This window comes from Mytilus edulis, chromosome 13 (assembly GCF_963676685.1).
Source record: "Mytilus edulis chromosome 13, xbMytEdul2.2, whole genome shotgun sequence".
In the NCBI taxonomy this organism is placed as follows: domain Eukaryota; kingdom Metazoa; phylum Mollusca; class Bivalvia; order Mytilida; family Mytilidae; genus Mytilus; species Mytilus edulis.
The window spans coordinates 23,606,511-23,619,083 of NC_092356.1; the positions used below are offsets into that span (position 1 = coordinate 23,606,511).

The 12,573-nt window shown below is 32.1% G+C and overlaps 1 protein-coding gene across 3 annotated transcripts in view; it reads left to right on the forward strand.

The window, feature by feature from the left end:
* LOC139501427 (fibrinogen-like protein 1) overlaps window positions 1-2,317 on the forward strand; it is a 77,469-nt gene extending 75,152 nt beyond the window's left edge. For 2 of the 3 annotated variants that reach the window (XM_071290506.1, XM_071290505.1), the window contains exon 5: window positions 1,927-2,317. In XM_071290506.1, the coding sequence (XP_071146607.1) occupies window positions 1,927-2,180 (254 nt within the window). In that variant the 3' untranslated portion in view covers window positions 2,181-2,317. Of the gene's footprint in view, window positions 1-1,617; window positions 1,648-1,926 lie in introns of those variants that run through there. The other variant, XM_071290507.1, reaches the window with a different exon arrangement.
* Window positions 2,318-12,573: the final 10,256 nt, after the last annotated feature.

The following is a 12,573-nucleotide window of genomic DNA, read 5'->3' on the forward strand; positions in this document are numbered from 1 at the left end:
ATTGCTTTCTATGTTAAATTCCTCCGTTTCAAGTAGGCATACCTCTTTTGTTTTATGTTCAAATAAAGTGGCAATCATTGCATTTCAAAGCAACACTTTATGGTGTCTTGTACTGAAAAAATCAACATACCTTTAATTGCATATAAGAAAGAACTGGTTCCCGGAACTTTGGATGTACCAAAACAGGTACTTCAGATCTGACAAACAGACAAAATGTATCCTCTTTTTAAAATTTGGTGCATTTTTTTTAATATTCAAAATCAAAAGTCCAAAAGTGTTTTACAATGATCACCAGTCCTTCAGCTTTCATTTGATACCAAAAATACCTATATATTCTACATATTTTGAAAGTTACACTCATGCTTAGGAACTATTTTGTGTTAAATATATACTACTTTCTGGTATGTGCTTTCTGGCCGGGCCTGAATTAGTGGTGTTACACCTTTATTTAGGAAGAGACTGTTAAAAACTGGGAACGAAGAAACGTAAACAATGATGTTTCCGTATGCAATCTTATACAAATATTTCTCCGATGAGCTAGAGAGTTGGGTAACCTTCTATTCACTTCGATATTTGTACATGTAACGTAATAAAAGTCGTTTGATCAGTAGAAAATATAGAAAATCTGCTATTTAATATATAGCAAAGTAATTGGAAGTGATTTATTTTTTCTAATTTCTAAAGTGCCATTACTGCAGTGACGTCGTTTAGAACTGTTCTACAGTCCTGACTTATTTAGTCAGTTCTGTTGACAGTTCAACGGTTAGAAGTGATTTGGACAGTTCTACCTAGAACTGATTAAGACAGTTCTACCCTAGAACTGATCCTGACAGTTCTACCTAGAACTGATTCTGACAGTTCTACTTATAACAGTTCTAGGTAGAACTGTTCTATGACAGAATATTCTGACAGTTCTAATGAGAGGTTAGAAGTGATCTCCACTGTAATAGGCTTCTAATTTAGGACTCCAGACGTGCGTTTCGTCTACAAAAGATTCAGTAGTGACGCTCAGATCTGAAATATATATAAGAAATTGAAATTGTAGGTTTAGATAACGGTGGCAATACTTTCTTTACTGTATCGAGATTGGCCAATCAGAAGGCTTTACTGTCCTCTATAGTAACAGAGGTTTTAAATTTTGTGTTACAAGTTTTGTTATACTAGTATAGCATTATATCAAAGGATTTAGTAAAATGACTGACAAATCTATTCAATATTTTATTTTTCAATAAATCTGCAATAAAAAAAAATATTTTATATACTTAGATATCATTTCATTCGGTTGCAAAACATTGAAAAGAGAATACAATTGTGAATAGAAATGGAGAATGTGTCAACGAGACAACAACCCGAACAAGGCCAATAACATCATAAGGCCCCCAATGGGTCTTCAACAAAGTGCGAAAATTCCACACCCGAAGTCGCGGGCTTCAGCTGGTCCCTAAACAAAAATGTTCACTAGTTCAGTGAAAAAAACATCACACTCAATTCCAAAACATATGAATGATATTAATTAAAAAGAATGCACTGTTTACTTAAAACCGTATTTCTAACAAACAGCGTGAATTTAGATTCTTTGAAATTGTAAGAAGAGAGTATCTTTTTTTATAATTTCAGGTGATGGTATGACATAATACAACGGTTATTGTTTTTCAACATATTGGTTTAAACGAAAACGCATTTCTAATGCGAATTCGATTCGAATAATAAAAAAAAGGAAAAGTGTGTGAACGCAATTTGCAATCGATTCGAAGTAACTAAACGTGTGAGCGAGAAATTAAGTTATTTTTTACTGTATTGGAAAATCACAGAGAAAATGCATCTTTTACTAGAAACTAGATTTTATACCATGTTTACAAACAACATGAACTTACTTTCTTCGAAATTATAAGAACATAGTTTAATATTTGTTTAAATTAATTTCAGGTGATGGTATGACAGAATACAACGGTTATTACTTCTCAACATATGACAGAGATCATGACACACGTCCCGATATGAATTGTGCTGCTTACGCAATTATAAAGGGTGCCTGGTGGTTTTATAGTTGCTGGACTGGAAACGGAGCTAGTTTGAATGGAAAATACACTTCTGGACCAAGTAGCAGTGCAGGAATACGATACAAAGCATGGAAATATCAATCGCTGAAGAAATCTACAATGATGATTCGGAAAGTATAAAATATGGCGATTTAATGATCATGTTCTTATGTGGTTATCCATTAAAAAACATAAGACTCTCAACAGATTTAATCGTTTACCTGTAATGTTTTGCTTAAATCTTAAATTTTCGTTTCTCAATAAAATAATTATATTAATGAGTGGCTCGAGAATATCATTTAAAAGTGTTCTTTGTATATTATGTTTTATTTACTTCAAAAGCACAAAATGTATTTTACCCAAAATTCGATAGTACTTTAATGTTTTCATCAGGGTGTTGGCGATGACAATTGTCAATGCTTATTGCCTTGAAAAGTTTAAGAATACAGAAATTAAGACCACCACGGATCCAGATCGGCGTAAATGTGATTGTATATGACATACATATGTAGGTGCAGTATCAATCTCTAGCAGAGAGCTCACATCCGTTCCGCACTTACTTCGTATCACTACACTTAATATAAGTGTCATTGTATTGTAGTGTATTAAGTATACGGAGAGGCTGCAGTATATACAGTAGCTACAAATAATTATACATTTTGTTGAAATTATTCTTTCATTTATGTCCGAACCCAAACGGCAAATTTGTTTACTTTGAAGTTGAAAATTTTCAAATAACAATCTATCTGGTTGGAATTTAATATCCACACTAGCTGATTTTTATATGCATGGTCGCTGTGTGGAATCAAATATAAAGCATATTCAAAAGGCGCAAAACAAACCATCGGATTAATAGGTCTAGTGATTATCTAGTGATAATATCATGAAAGAGTTATTTCATTAATGAAAACAGGTAACTCTTATATTTGGCCAAGTATATTATATATAAAAAAAAGAAGATGTGGTATGATTGCCAATGAGACAACTCTCCATAAGAGACCAAAATGACACAGAAATTAACAACTATAGGTCACCGTACGGCCTTCAACAATGAGAAAAGCCAAAACCTTTTGTGAAAAATCTAAATGTCAACATAACAGCAATACATCTTAAATTATTCACCTTTCCCAACTGTCTTCAATAAGAAAATAAGAGTGTATGCGTTGCCGTCCTAATGATACCAACACTCATATTTCAAATTATAAAAAAAACAGGTACATGATGTACTCATAAACAGAAAGCATCACTGTCAAGTTGCTGACTAAATTTGAAGTCATATTGTTTAGTTGTGCATGACCGAACATTTTAATAAAACAGTTCGAAAAATTCCAATTAACGATAAATTTGAAGTTTTGGTCGAACAGATAGAAAAAAATGTAAACTCAGATATAATATTGAGTCTAAGATGCATGATTTTGTTTATTTGTTGTTATTGACTTTGTGAACTAACTGTCAGTAACTGCGAGTATTCGCAGATCCGTTCTTTAAAAGTTGTCTTTTTGTTGTTGGCATGTACAAGAACTCAGTCACGTCCGTTTTTTTTATAGGTATACTTATTAGAATCCATTTGTGATTTCTTGGACTTTTATAACTGACAATGCGGTATGGGCCTTGCTCATTGTTGAAAGTCGATGAGTTGTAGTAATAATACAAGAATTGTCCCCTTTTTTCGCAAATAAAAATACCGTTCTAAAGTTTAACCAGAAATAATTTTAATACTGTTTTATATATAAAGTTGTATCTCATAAAATTGAATTGCAACTTTTTTAAAATTTGAAAGATTGTACGACACTAATTTATAAATCACTTAAAAAAGGTCTCGAATCACATTTTTGAAACATGCAAATGTTCTAACCTTCCAGTATTCATTATGTCAAATTTTGATTTTTTTCTTCAGTAAAAACAAAACCAACCCATCAGTATGACAACCGAGAGAGAAATCAAAATACATAATATATACAACAAAATATCATATGTAGCAAGTTTCAGATAAGAGTGACGACAATATCATTGCACGTTACGGCAACCGTAAACCAACATTGAAATCTGACCAGGGACGAACGACCGGACACACAAAACAGAAAACAAAATAATCCTTTAATCTACGTCTGTTAAAAAAGTAAGAAAAAGATGATGCATCAACGTGTTACTGAAACTGGCTAGAGGTATAGGGGGACATAAACATGTTTAACCCCGCCGCATTTTAGCGCCTGTCCAAAGCCAGGACCCTCTGGCCTTTGTCAGTCTTGTATGTATTTTTTTTTTAATTTTTGTTCTTTATATGTTTTCCAGTTAAGTATGGCCTCTATTATCACTATACACATTTTTGTTTAGTGGCCAGCTTAAGCACGCCTTTTGGGTGCGGAATTTTCGCTGTATTATGACCCAATAGTGACCTTTGGTTGTTTTTTTTTCTCTTTGGTCGGGTTGTTGTCTCTTTGACATATTCCTCATTTCCATTCTCTATTTTATTTCTATTGTAGATGATTTTTATTACAGACATCTCTTAAAAATTATGAAGTTTACGTAGAATAAAAATAATTGCTGTCATATCGTTTGGAAAATATTTCTCGGCCTGTCGTGGGTTTATTTTCACGTGATAAAAATAGACTGTGAGATTCTTGTTTAGCCTAACCTCCTGTGCAATGCAGCGCGCAGCCACTTTTCTCCAAGATTTAGCAATGTTTAATGCTTTTTAACTAACATGTAGTATTGTGAGACCATGAATCAAACTCCAGCAGAATTCAAATATTTAGCAATACTAAGACATGTCCTATCATCCCTTTCAATCTTACCCTGGGGCCATTATCCAAACGAGATTAATAAAAGAGTTAAAATCATAAAAGGGCAGTTCGCCGTTGAGGAAGTTGGATCTGAATTTTAAATTTTGTGTCTAAAAGATTTGAAATTTAAAATTCGTAATCTTAGCTACAACAGTATCGAATTTGATTACTGCAAAAGGGAGTGTTGGTGTCCATCATTCCATCAGCAACAGTACCTACTACGTACTTTAACTGGAAACAATCATAAGGCAGGTGCGGATCAAAGATATTTTGAAAGGGGGGCCAATCCCTTAAAGGTGAAGAAAAGCCACAAAGCGTAGCGTGGTGTACTGAAACATGGACTACTTTAAGCTAAAAATTTCAAATGAATCGTGAAAAACAAGAAATATATTTTTGGTGATCAAAAAAGGAGGGAGAAGGTTGATTTACCACTGTAAAGTAAACTCGAATCAAAATTCAAACAAAAAATACAACATTTTCTTTCAAATCATGAAACCATTAACACGATCAACCTTGATTTTAAAACTTTATTTTATTACATTTTAACTATTTAGGAACTAAATATTTCCAATTGCAATGTATAGTTGGCTCTTGTGCGATGGTATCGACAGATTTCAACTTTTGTTGTATCTGGTTATATTAAGGTCAAAGAGATAGACCCAATCAACGTAGTAACGTATATATACGTACGAACCATCAAACTATCAATAGAAAAGGCGCCATCTTTGTGCATATAGCAAAACCTGAAAGATCGCTACATTTTTCAGCTTACATAACCAGATTGTCCATGTGAGCTGGTGCTGTCATTGGTTGGAGTACGTTGTCGTCTGTTCTTTTTCTGTTTTTTCCTCTTGTGAAACAACAAGACCATAATCTTTAAAATATATATACCTCAAATATACTATTAGTACAACAATGTTAGATCTGCAAATTTGTGAAGTAAGTTTTTGTTCTAACAGCGGAATTCGAACCCCTGCATCTGAGACATCGTGGCAACACCGGACAATCTGATACAGAATTTTGTAAAAAAATTCAAACATAAACATCTTTGAGAAAATCATTTTATAATTAGATACGTGAAAATGTACAAATTTTTGATTTGCATAGGGACTTTCTCTACCTGGGGACGACATAAAAAAAATCAGTGAAAAAACTATATTTTGATGTCGTCCCTTAGAGCCATTCACCATGGCAATAAATAGTTTAAAAGAATGTTAAATTATTAAACTAAGACATACTGTTTCGAAAAACACCCCAGTCGTGCAAAAGGGATAAACATATGAAACAAGATGATGGCCACTCGAAATTTAATAACAAAAAACCTCAAAGTTCAAAGATCTATATTTAAAAAACGATCCTAGAAATCTTTTCAAAATAAGCATTTTGCAATGTCAAAATGTATTAAATTTCATAAAAAATGTTACTTGAAAACTTAAACATATATATATATATAGTTGTCATTTGTGTTGGTTTGTTCAACGTTCACTTGTAAGGCGGAACACCTGTGGTCATTTAGACGTTAAAATATATTACATATCGTATTGGTAGCTAAAATTTCAAGAGAAAAAGTGGCTGCTATCATTATTGGTATTTAAAACGGATTGAAATCCTTTGAGAATCACTACAAGCCGTGAAATTGTCGAATTTCGCTCTTAAATTACACTTAACTTAGATTTTGAGATTTTTGGAACTTTCGAGTCTGTTATAGTTTTTGGGTTTTTAGACATATCATCAAAATTGGAAGCTGGAAAAAAGTTGCTGCTATCTTGATTGGCTGCTAAAAGTGGCTGCTAAAAGTGGCTACTAGCTTGAGTCTAGTCACAGAGTTATGAAGAACACTTCGTATATATGAAATGAATTGACATTAGCGACGGCACAGTTCCATATCCAACTAAGTCAGACATCACGTGACTTTTGTGACGTATACTTGCCGCCATTTTGTATTATATTGCCCCATATAAAATGCATAAGTGCTTCAATAAAGTTTAATTTTCTCATTAACCTGACCATTTTTTTTTAATTTTTGCAAATCAATCTCTGATATTCAAACATATTTCTACCAAACAATGTTGGTCCTAACAGTTTAGTTTTTGATTAAATTCTGTCAATTTAGAATCGTAAAACATTTTTATTTCTCCGTTGACTCTATCCTAAAACACCGATACCCATGTCTACATGTACAAACAATAACGAAATTCCGTTCATAAAAATAAAACTTTGCAAATCGATTAAGTATATTCAAACATATATCTGGTGAATATTTCGGGATTTTTAAAAATGGCGGATGTTGTATATGGAAATGTTGCATCAAATAAAGGATTTATAAAGCTAAGATTAAATTTATGTCTGCAAATTTGTATAGACATTGTTATAAGTGACCAGTCCCGTTAGTATAGAAAGTTCCTGATTCGGAGGAGAGACTTGTAATCATAAAATTTCTAATATTTCTGTTTGTCTGTCACGCACATGTTTCAAAACGTAATATTGGTCAGGACAACCTTCAAAAATCTGTGTGCATCAGCATATAAAATTGAGAATGGAAATGGGGAATGCGCCAAAGAGACAACAACCCGACCATAGAAAAAAACAACAACAGAAGGTCACCAACAGGTCTTCAATGTAGCGAAAAATTCCCGCACCCGGAGGCGTCCTTCAACTGGCCCCATAACAAATATATACTAGTTCAGTGATAATGAACGCCATACTAATTTCCAAATTGTACACAAGAAACTAAAATTAAAATAATACAAGACTAACAAAGGCCAGAGGCTCCTGACTTGGGACAGGCGCAAAAATGTGTATAGATTTTCCGTTACTAGTCCAATGTACTGAGAAGTATTGCATTCGATAATCTACGAATAGTATTACGTATTTTTTAACCATGTTAATGGCTTTAAGTTCAATGTCCATAATAAGTGATACTTTATTTAAGGAGCTACCGTTTTAGGGGGGGGGGGGGGGGCGCGCTAGGATGAAAAATGTTACCCTTCTTTGAAAATATAGGAGAATCAATAAATAGCTGGTTGAAAACAAGAATCAAACAGAAATCGGAAAATTTTAATTGAGGAAAGTGAAAAGATGTTTTCTTTATTCAATATCACTTCACTTCACTTGATTTTAGTAAATTTTGGCATAAAGTTTGTCGATTCTAAGTTATATTCTACTATGCTGCTTTTGCTATGTGATTCGTGATATCGAGCTACATAGGATTTACATTTGCACTCGAAAAGAACATAGTTTGAATATCGTTCATAACTCGAAATGATATATCGATGATTGATTCAATGAACGCCGAAATCGGAATGGATATACTAAGTTTTGCATGACTGTTATTTGTATATGATGGCAGCACATGTAAAACTTCACAAAATGACCACTTCAAGTCTTATTATTACTTTATGTTAAGGATGTTTGCTCCCCTTGTTTTTTTTATTAACTAAGCCAGATATTCGGAATCCTCTGGTTTTTCCATGTAGTGCCTATTAAAAAAATATTGCCCATAAACCCATATTTTTATTTCCATAATTGATAACATCTAGATTAAAATGCCGTCTTTGAAAATCTTACAAAACCCTCGTTATTTTTTCATAGTTTTTGAAAGAAAAAAAAATGCCAAAATAAATGTTAAATGTATAATGAAAAGTATAGAGAGAACAGTTTCCAGCCAAATTTTCAATGGCTTATATTTCAAAAACAAGCACACTCTTTTCTTTCAGATTTTTTAGTTCCCTTATTTGTATTCTTTAAATTTCTAACAGTCTTTATAAAGCTGGTTATTTTTTAAACAGAAAAGGGAACATCCTTAAGTTATTTGATTTAGAATATCTTTTTACATCAGAGGCCCCTGAGGGGCCTCGGGTGTATTGGGCCATTCCAGTTAATTTCTGACAGGTGGGGATGGATGAGGAGATTTTTTTTCATACCTATCAGAAAAAAACATCATGAAAAACTACCTATCAGATCTATAAATTAAGACCTATCAGATGTAGAGTTTCTGTTCATATTGGGTGGATGGGCTTTCATTGGAAAAATTGACCTATCAGAATTTTTTACTGCAAGGATTGTACCCATCAGAATTTTAAATACAATACCAGATAATGCATGATACGAAACTGTCTACATTCCAAAAGCACCCCTAAGATCTGATATATGTATTTTTGTAACCCCTAAGATATAATTATTTTTAATTATTTACTACTGCAAGACCTTCAGAAATTTTTGCGTATAAGTGTACCTGTCAGATGAAAAAAACCCAAAATTTCACCCCTAAGATGTATAAATTTTACACCCATCAGAAAGGACCATCCATCCCCCTTTATCAGATATTAACTGGAATGGCCCATTGCCATCGCCTACTTTTCAATTCGCGCAAAGATCAAAGAGATGCATATATAATTAGTTTTGGAATAATAACCGACATTATAGACCCGCGGACCTATATAGTGCAGAATAAAATTCCGTATCACTTCTTGTAAATTCATGTTTTCAATGGATACTCAGTTTTTTTAATTTTTCTTAATGCAAAATATAATATGAAAATGTTTTGTAGTTAGAAATATTTGTATTTTAATCAAACGATCTTCAATATCAAAAAATTGTTGTTGCGGATGAATACCACGAGTGCGCAAGAGGGCAAGAGCGAGCGTGTAGAAAATCGAGAGGAAATCAATTCACACATTTATACACAGAAAGGTAATTATATTTCAATTATTTGATTTGGAGTAACCTTTTTAAACCGTTTGTAGCATATATTTGTCTATAATATTAACGTAGCAAAACCAGGAAAATTTAATCTGTCATAATATTAAAATAAATTATCAGGTCACGTCCCCCGCAGCCATTTTGAAAATACCAGCAGATTGGGTAGGAGTAACAAGAACCTGCAAGGCCTTTAAAGATAAGGTTACTATTTGTGTATTTTTTATAACAACAATTTGTTTTTATAAAGATCTCAACAATTTTTTGAGTTAAATTTCTTTTCTTCGTAAATAACAAGTAGATTGATCACTTGGACACACACACGGAACTATTTTCTGTTTTTAAGATACTGTTTCGGATTTTCGCTCCTTCTCCGACTTAGTTTGTTGCATTAGTATATGTGAATATGTCCCCTTGACTGGAAAATACGCGGAATTTGTAATGACTTTGACTATGTCTATGTAAGTAATTCTAATATATAATTATTGGTTGAATTTATTGTTTATATAATATTCAGAGAAGACTTTTTCTTCTTCCTATAGAGTTGGACTCTTTTTGAGTGTATAAAGACTCTTGCTCGTAAAATCAAGAGTCTTACATGTACTTTACACTGAAATGTCAGAATTTGGGTTAATCACATTTACTGAATTACTATAGATATATTGGGAGAAACCTTACAGTTTTGGAGATATAAATATAGATTAACTGTCCTGTTTTTTAAGTCTTCCTTAGCTTGTAGTATTGTATTATTTTGACCATACATGACATGTATCGCCAAAATTATATGATAATTTGATGACATACTTGTGCTTATCATTCTCTACAGCATTATTTAATTTAAATGTGTAACCATATCCATGTCAAATTTTAGTAACTTATATTAGACATTTGTTCACACATACATGCATATGTGCATATGAGAACTTGAATTGAGCAAATATGATTAGTTATATCTATGAGAAATACAATCAGTTAACTTTATCTATGAGCACCCATGAGATCTTAAATTGAGCAAATATGATCAGTTATATGTTGAGTAAAATTTGAGCTAGATCTACTCAATTGAGTTAGATATATATCAATATTGAGACTAATCTAAATGGTTATTTGAGCACACATGAGCCTATTTATACTATTGAGAGCAATATTGGGATACTGCATGAGCAAACTATGCAAATCTTTATTGAGACAGACCTATGAGCGCTATAAGTTTAAATTTGTTCTTGACAATTTTTTGTTTATTTTTAAAAAAAATATAGGGACAACAGAGTTGGTGTATGTGGGTTCGATTCCCACCCTAGGCATTCATTTATATTGGCTGGTGCAAAGCGGGCAGTTTAGCTTAGTGGCCCCACACTGACTCTGTTGTTCATATGTTACTTGAAAAAATTAGGCGGCATCGTTCTTTATTTTTCTATTCGAAAATCAGACACAACAAAACCATTGAATAATTGTGAAAATTATACCACAGATAACTATGGTAAAACTTTAATTGTTTTTGGCATAATTAAACTTGGCTGCCATCCAAGATCTAAAAAGTTTTTATATTGATGAATTATATATATCAGATTTGGATTCTTTTGGTTACAAAACATTTTGGATGGTACATGTAGGTAGCGGCCAAATCTTTATTCCTAAAGGCTTAAAGCTTTCAGGTCTGAAAATTGCCCAAAATCATCACATTTTGACAAATTTGGAACATAAAATGTACTTTTATGAAAAGAACTGATTTATTGATATGCATGCATGAGCATGTTGAGTGTTAAGACTTTTGAAATAGACCCAAATTACGAACCAAATTGAGAACTTTTTGGAGTTTTATAGTTTAGGCTATTTTGGGCAATAAGTGAAAATTGTCCTTTGAATCAGTGGTTTCACAATAACCATTATATACTAAGTATCTGTTAGAAGATAGCTCTTTCACAGTACATTGTTAAACTTAAAGATAAATATATACCGACAATGACCAATATTAATGATGGAATGAGATTATACATGTATATATCATGTATATACTGTTTTATATTGTTACATGTACATACATAAATGAAAATTAAAACCAAACTGTTGTCATTATTCATAAAAAAAGAAAAGGGAGGTATGATTGGTATAAATCAGACACCAGCTCTAGACAAAATGATGAAAAAGAAATAAAGCTTATAACCATACAACATTTTTACAATCAGAAAAAAACTATACATAAATCAGTTAGAAATAGCCATGAAATGTCAAATGTTAAACAATATATACAAGAAAACTAATGGCCACATCAATGTACAATCGGGAAATCAAGATATACACCAAAAAATTACAAGGCCTGTTTTACAGGTTTCTTACAAATGACCGACACATTCATATGGTATTTGTGTTGTATATGTATAGTGCAAAATGTTCTCATTGCTAAACATTTCTAAACCAGTGGTATCCAAAGTATTAAATCCAGAACAAAGTAAAAAAAACCTAACAGTTGAAAAACTATCCAAATGTTGTTATATTCAATTAACAAAAATGCCATCATTAGCAAATGGCTATCTACATATAATTCATTGTAATATTTACAATGAACCATTTAATAATTAAAAACCAATTGTTCAAAGAACAATTGAAGGTCTTTCCACAAGTGAAGATCTATTTTATTATCAAAATATTAAAAATCAATCTAAAATGTCAGTTCCTATGGCTTTATAATATATAAATATGAATTTAAAGCAAAGGTCAAAATCTAGAACGTGCAAATTACCTATGACCTTGACCTCAACTTCAAGGTCATAAACCAAGTATCTCAAATCAAAAGACCCTAGGTCTTTATTATGTATGGTTAATGAGTTATACAACTTTACGCATAATTCTAAATATAAGATGGGCAAAAACTCCTATTTATTGTTAGCGCACCCTTTCAACCAAAATTTATAAGTAACGGCATGTCGCAACTAACAATTTAGTGAAAATAAGATGTAGATATGTTATAAGGTTTTGAAAATAAGTAAAAATAAGCCAAAATAAAAAATTTAGAATATGACCTTGACCCTTGACCTAATTTTCATTTTTTTTGG